The sequence below is a fragment of the Rhinoraja longicauda genome, chromosome 6 (genome assembly GCF_053455715.1).
Source record: "Rhinoraja longicauda isolate Sanriku21f chromosome 6, sRhiLon1.1, whole genome shotgun sequence".
Lineage (NCBI taxonomy): Eukaryota > Metazoa > Chordata > Chondrichthyes > Rajiformes > Arhynchobatidae > Rhinoraja > Rhinoraja longicauda.
The window spans coordinates 29,931,016-29,938,815 of NC_135958.1; the positions used below are offsets into that span (position 1 = coordinate 29,931,016).

General features: G+C 41.6%; 1 protein-coding gene across 2 annotated transcripts; it reads left to right on the forward strand.

Moving 5' to 3' along the window:
- The first annotated feature begins 1,147 nt into the window (after positions 1-1,147).
- foxf1 (forkhead box F1) lies at positions 1,148-6,345 on the forward strand. Of its 2 annotated transcripts, none has more exons than XM_078401759.1 (2): positions 1,148-2,261; positions 4,913-6,345. In XM_078401759.1, the coding sequence occupies exons 1-2, from the start codon at positions 1,280-1,282 to the stop codon at positions 5,074-5,076; spliced, it is 1,146 nt and encodes a 381-aa protein (XP_078257885.1). In that variant the 5' UTR covers positions 1,148-1,279; the 3' UTR covers positions 5,077-6,345. The 2 variants fall into 2 exon arrangements, with proteins under 2 accessions (XP_078257885.1, XP_078257886.1); XM_078401760.1 differs by having other exon boundaries at positions 4,916-6,345.
- Positions 6,346-7,800: the final 1,455 nt, after the last annotated feature.

The window sequence follows — 7,800 nt, forward strand, 5'->3', positions numbered from 1 at the left end:
AGGCCAACACTGGGCACAACCCAGCTTGTGCTGACTTATTTATATATAAATACATACATAAAGAGAATATCTAAACAGTCAGGCGTGAAGCTACAAAGAACATTTTATAAGTTACAGAAAGGAAACAGTATTAGATGGGATTTCACTCAATTTTCTTTAAAGGAGCAGATTGCAGATGTTTACATTGTTTTTGTATAAACATCCTGTACATGTTCCTGTCTATTAAACTCCAGCTTTCATAAGGAGAGAGCTTTTCTAATTCCCATTTTCAGTATTAGAAATTCCAACACCAATATGTCATGAACGATTTCTCATAAAAGATAACCGTATTCCGAAAGGGCAAACATAACTTTGCAAGTAAGCACAAATAATTATACATAAATATACATTTTTGTAAGTTTTTTTACTTTGCTACATTTTCCAGCGTCTACTTTTATCCCGCGGTTTTTTAATGAGGTAATTAAGAAAAAATGTTTTAAAAATATTTTTTATAATGATGTGGGCAATTTTAATTTGAGATCTTGCTCACGAGGTGCAAATGGATTTTATTCTATTTTCTTCAAGAATTAGCTGCATTTTCATTTATATTCATCTATCTCCCTCTCCCTCTCTCTCTCTCTCTGACTCTCTCTCCCTCCCTCCCTCCCTCCCTCTCTCCCTTGCTCAGAGAGGAAAAGAGAGGGGGACAGTCAGCTTTACAGATTGATTTCTTCCTTCACCCCACCCACCCCAATAAAAAGCTGGTTTGGACTACGTCGAAAAGTTCAGATACCACATCAAATAGTTAATGAAGGCGGGTTGTTCATTCACTTTAACAGCCCACCAGTCCTGACCGAGGTGGGAGGGGGGTCGGGTCGGGGCGGGGAGTTTCTGATTCCTTACGTCTTGACAGCCGAGAGGTTCGAAACGCTGATGACAAGAGATAAGTGAACGCGATCTCTTTGGCGTGGCAGATCCCAGAACAACGGCGATGAAAAGCTACTCCGCATCTCGGCGACCTTTGCAAAGAAGGGCTTCAGAACTAAAGAAATAACTCTGCCGAGGGAAGGGCTCGGTTAACAACTTCGCGCGGTTAACAACTGCCTCGATATTACTTTTCTCTTTTTTCTCTTTTTTTTGGTGTGGGGGCAATCCGGATTATTTTCCGAGCAAAAAGAAAGTTTTATTTGAGGGGAAAGGGGGTAAAAAAAAAAGCTTGAAGGTTTTTGGAAATATCTTGGCGGAGACTTTTTGGCGGATTTCGGTTTCAAGTGACTTCCTTGCTGAGAATTGTTCTTAAATGACGGCCGAAGTTCAACAGCCGCCGGCTCATAGCGCGGCCCAGAGCAGTTCAATGTCTGCGGGGATCGAGAAGCCCAACAATCAGAGCTCTGTGATGGAATCAGCCACCTCCACCACCAAAACTAAGAAAACAAACGCTGGCATACGGCGCCCGGAGAAGCCTCCATACTCGTACATTGCCCTGATTGTAATGGCCATACAGAGCGCACCCACCAAGCGGCTGACGCTCAGCGAAATCTATCAGTTCCTGCAAAGCCGATTCCCTTTTTTCCGAGGCTCCTACCAAGGCTGGAAGAACTCGGTGCGTCACAACCTCTCCTTGAATGAGTGTTTCATCAAACTGCCCAAGGGCCTGGGCAGACCGGGCAAAGGGCATTACTGGACCATTGACCCTGCCAGCGAGTTCATGTTTGAGGAGGGCTCTTTCAGGCGGAGACCGAGGGGCTTTCGCAGGAAGTGCCAAGCTCTTAAACCCATGTACAGCATGGTGAACGGATTGGGCTTCAACCACATCCCAGAGACGTACAACTTCCAGGGGTCTAGAGGACCGATCTCGTGTGCTCCAAACGGTCTCTCCCTAGATGGTAGTATTAGCATGATGAATGGACATTTGCCCAGCAACGTGGACGGGATGAGTTTATCGGGACATTCTGTCTCCCACCTCTCCTCCAACAATGGTCATTATATGGGAAGTTGCACGGGATCTTCCGTGGGTGACTACCCCAACCACGCCGAAAGCTCAGTGTCCGCGTCTCCTTTGCTGCCCGGCGGCGGGGTGATGGACACGCACTCCATGTACACTACCTCGGCATCAGCCTGGGCTCCATCAGCATCCGCGCTCAACAACGGGCCTTCTTATATCAAACAGCAGCCCCTCTCACCGTGCAACCCGTCGGCGAATCTAACTTCAAACCTGCAAGCGCACTCTCTAGACCAGTCCTATTTACATCAGAATAGCCACAACGCTGCTGATATACAAGGTACAGATCCCTGGTATTACTGTTACACAATGGCCAATGTGTGAAAGATTTTATGGTTCAGGGGTTACTATAGATTAAAACACTAGCAATGGGATATATTACGAACTGTAAAGATAATGCGTTGGAAAGATGATGAACTGTCTCTAATTTGAATTACACATTTAAGAATGCTCATATATATGTTTAATCCGATCACCATTGTGAAAGAGAACAAGTTATTTGCGCTACATATTGGATGGGATGGGTTAACCTAAAATCCATGATATTTATCAGAAGGCATCGTTTCCTGATTATTCATTTAAAAATTCCCCACAAGCTGTAATTTGAGGCCAAAGTACAGATGAAGGAAGGTTTTTAAGGCAGAAATATGAAAGAATAACAAATATATATATTGTTAATGTAGGGGGAGAGGGTTAGATCAAAATGCGGATAATTGTTAGCGCATCTCTGCTACTTTTATAGTGCGATAGTTACTTAAAGATTTATATTTGCTTCTGCGGATGGTAGTTGCAAAATGCAAAAGATTTTCCCAACTGCCTCGAAATAAGATGAAGCTGATTGAAAGTTTAATTTGATTTGGTCACACTGATAAGCTTAAAAGTCAACGTCTGTAAAGCACACAAATAAAATGTTTTCGAACTCAAGCTCACTCCTATGCATTGTTATTTGGCTGTGCGCCAGTAAGATTAATTAGGGAAATGAAAGAGGCTGGGATGGAGCTGTTTTCTAGCAGAAGAGTTTCAAAAGTGTCATTAAGTTAAGGAAGTGAGTTGTTTTTGCTTCCTCTCCCCGCACATAATTGGTTATTGGTTGGAATAAATAACAAACCGAAAGAATAAACCGCCCTTTGTTTTTCCAACAAATTCCAAAACTTGGTCAAAGAAAACATCTCGATGCCATCCCCGTGGAGACAGTGTTTACTGCGGTGCCAACTCGACGGCAATAACAACATTAGAATGTGGAGACCGGACTCCCTGCCGCAGAAACCGTCTTCTGGGGATTGGTAGCCCGGAGCTCAGCGCTAAAGCAACCCTGCCAAAAGAGCGATGAACTGTGTGAATCTGTGGGGACGTGGGCGCATGGGGGTGGTGCGGGGGGAAAGCCACTCTTGCAGTTGCGCAACATCTCATTCCAAATCAACCCCCAGAACAGATTTTATTTTCAAAAAAATATTATTTCTGCGGTGGATTTGAAATATGCAAAAAGACCTGAGAGCAAATAAACACATCTCAGCTCCTCTCTCGCTCTCGCTCTCGCTCTCCTATAAAGCCCAAGGGATAGTAATTAGTTGCAACTTGAAAATCTGACCGAAAGATATTTTGCTAAATCGGCTCCCATGTCCGTGACAGAACCATGTACTACAGAGACAGCGTTTCCCGGTAATCCCTGGTCAGTTTCTGATTTCAGCTGTAGATAAATTTACCAACCGGGCCTGTTCAGGGAATCAATGTTAGCAGCTGATAGATACAGAGGAGAAATTAAATCTATGTAAAATGTATGTTGTAAAATAGCTTGCGTGTGTAACAGTGATGATCGGGGTCATAGTATACAATGCCGCATTACAGCCAAATGATCAACTTAAGTTCAAATGACACAGTTACCTTAAACTGAGAGAGTATGCGGAATGCAACGCTAATGCAACTTCTAAATAGAATAGGAATTATTAGCGTATGCGCCTGTTAAGTTTTCAAAAGTGGGATGAATTTCAACATGTTAGTCAGTGATTAATTTTAATATAAATTTAAATGGTTTTTTGCTCAAAACTGCAGGCCAGAAATCTTGCACACATGCCAACTCGCGATGATGCAAGATAGGGGGCCACAGAATTCTTGGTAATATATTCGAAAAAGATTCCATGAAATTTAACATGATATTGTGGTTCGCCAAAATAGTGTAACAATCCATCGTCAGTTCACCGTCTCGGTAACGGTGATATGAACAGGTTTTCTTAAATAATCGAGAGAGGCTGGGTTCTGTTGCAAAATTGGCACGAGCATAAAACAAGGACTCCAAGTGTGTCTTTCCAATGCTGACCAATGCGCAGTGTGCTAAGTACTACTAAATAGTCAGTATAATGGTATGTGCATAGACATAAAATGCTGGAGTAACTCAGGGGGTCAGGCAGCATCTAAGGAATAGGTGACGTTTCGGGAGGAGACCCTTCATCTGAAGAAGGGTGTCGACCCGAAACGTCACCTATTGCTTTTCACAAGAGAGGCCGCCTGGCCGGCCGAGTTACTCCACCTTGTTGTGTCTATCTTCGGTTTAAACCAGCATCTGTGGTTCAATCCTACACATAACGGTACGTGCATAATGAACTTAAACTTGTGGATAAGCATTTACGAAATAATTAACGATGGAAATCGAGTGGTGAATCTGTCAACCATGACTGCGCCCAGTGGACGTATTAACCAGCTATTTACCGACACTAAAAAGCGGACACTTGTAAAAACGTTAAAGGGCCTTTCATACTTTGCTACCATTTGGTCAACTAATGGTTCATTTCCAATTCAGTACTTCACATATTTATTTTCTTTGGGGGTATTAGTTAACTGTATCACTTCGTTGTCAATGTAAAACAAACTTATTATATTAACAGATGCATTGTAGTAATATTTCCTCATGGGTGTGTTTGCCTCGTTTTCTTTCAGCAGGAATCCCGCGATATCATTCGCAGTCTCCCAGCATGTGCGACAGGAAAGAATTTGTCTTCTCTTTCAACGCCATGGCATCTCCTTCGATGCATCCATCAACGAATGGATCTTACTATCATCAGCAAGTGACTTACCAAGATATCAAACCATGTGTAATGTGATACCATATAGAGAACCAAGTGGAATATGTTCTCCCTTGCCTTGCACTGTAATGGTTTTTACCTGCATCTGCAGTGCGCTCCGGTCTGTAGAAACTTTATGTTGATCCTTATTTAAAGAAATAAGTGGGTCCAGGATTATTGCTAGGGAAAGATACGACCCGTGAAGGCACTTTCAGCGAAGCTCAATCTAAGTAGTTACTATTTATTCTAAATTTTAGCTAACCTTCATACAGGACACTGCATAGTCTCCAAAACCATGAACTCTGCTGGCAATATTTGCCTTGTATAATTTTGTCTTTTGATGGAAATCAAACATAACACGATTCTAATTTTAAAAAGAGCACCCTTTCCTTTTTGATTTGAATGTGTATCGAGGAAAGTACACATTTTGTGTTTTTTTGTGGCTATTTGGAAAGATTTGAAAACAGTATTGTGACACTTTTTTTTAACCTAATCTCGCGCACTGTATGCAATGTAATTCACGTGGATTTATAGAGGAGGTGGTTTGTATGCTTTAGTAGATGGCGAAAAGGACGTGCTCTTTTATTCTGCGTCTGGTCCACACCGTATTGTATAATCCTGTGACATAAAAATAAAGCTGGCACGCAGTTTCCGTAGGCTGAAATGAATATTGTAGTTAACAGCGTGAGGGGTGTGTGGAGAGACCCACCGCAGCCCCACTCCCTCCCGAGCCAGCTCTCGGGACCTGAAACTGCGGAGCGTCAAACTTGACATTTCAGACACGGAGTGTAATTTATTTGAAAGCCTGATCCTCTCCGATTATCAGTGTTATTTAACTCTATAATTGTCATGTACATAAGCAGCGAAATCAAAAGCAACGTTTTTTGTAAGTGGAAATTTCCGAGCATTTTTTAAACGGGGCACAATTGTAAAATTTAACACACCAATCTCAAACCCAAGAAGATAAACAAGCAAATGAAATTCCGACCCAGACTCTTTCTGTACGTGCGAAATATAGGCGAAGCACAATTGTCATTCACATCCAAATTATTCCTTTTATTGAATAGGTATTATTCCATAACACTGAAATGGTCACATGGACGGTATCACAGACTTGTAGCGAATGATTAGTACATTACAGAACCTCCCTGTAGTTGTAGTTTATGCTTTATTTTAAACAATTGTGTCATTTATAAAGTATATTTTCCAAAGAATGTGGATGTAGTTGTATTAAACTTAAGACTGTTGTAATCAGTTCTGCTTCGATGTGAATTGTCATCATTTTTTAAATTCATTTTGTTGAGTATTCACCCCCCATTTTCATGCAGCGCCGATTAGATATTCCAGGTCAGCGCTGAAGGTATTTTAAGTATTGATTATTTTAAACAGTGTAAAAAGTTTTACTGATATAAATAGTTTGTTAAAATTATAAACGGATTATTCATCATTTGTTCTACGTTGCTGACATCACATTTGACTCTATATCTACATAATTATCCGTACAATTGTTCATCTTGTCAGCAGAACTGTAATCTGTATATATTGGATATTAAAATTCTAAAATGACTTACATCTGAGAGACAAAATGTTTAAAAATGTGCAGAAATCTCCCGGACAATAATAACTCGAAACCACGCGCACATTTGTCTCCCTCTTTACAATTTTGGTTGGTCGCAGTGGGGGTGACCATGGAGTCTTGTGGATGGATGGAAAGTGCTTCAGTTGAAAGGAGGCGATGTGTGTTGGTGGAGAAAACCCGTTCTGCAGCGCCATCGCATGGCACTACCTTGAATAACCATTTCAACTGCTGCCAGCAGGATACCTCTGGAAAATACTTCTTACGTTTGTTTTACATATAGCTAAGGACGGGTACTCAAGCTCTTGTTTGCGGTGCCTTTAAAGCGGAAGCATCCCGAGATACTGCACAGAAATGTTAATTCAATGTAAATGCTAACGTGAGGCTAAATGCAAAGCTAGCATTCATTTCGAGAGGACAGGAATATAAAAGCAGGGATATAATGCTGAGGCTTCATAAGGAACTGGTCAGACTGCATTTGAAGTATTGTGAGCAATTCAATCACCCATTCAATCACGGCTGATCTATCTCTACCCTCTAACCTCATTCTCCTGCCTTCTCCCCATAACCCCTGACACCCGTACTAATCAAGAATCTATCTCTGCCTTAAAAATATACATTGACTTGGCCTCCACAGCCCTCTGTGGCAAAGAATTCCACAGATTCACCAACCTCAGACTAAAGAAAATCCTCCTCATGTCCTTCCTAAAGGAACGTCCTTTAATTCTGAGGCTATGACCACTAGTCCTAGACTCTACCACTAGTAGAAACATCCTCTCCACATCCACTCAATCCAAGCCTTTCACCATTCGGTATGTTTCAATGAGGTCCCCCCTCAAGCTTCTAAACCCCAGCCAGTACAGGCCCAGTGCTGTCAAATGCTTATCATATGTTAAGCAACTCTTATCTGAGGAGGGATTTGCTGGCATTGGAGAGGGTCCACAGGAGGTTTACAAAAATGATCCCAGCGATTCATTCAGATCTCCACCCAGCATCATTAAGATGTCCACCCAGCAAGATAGAGAATAATTATTGATTAATATTTTTCTTATGTTAAGTTCCTTTCAAATTCTATTCTGTATGGTGATAATGTGATGGGGAAATGATTTGCTCACAACTGCTCCAAGCCAATAATTCAACTAGGTTGCGGTATTCAAAGATGTAGGTTAATTGGCTTTGGTAAATTA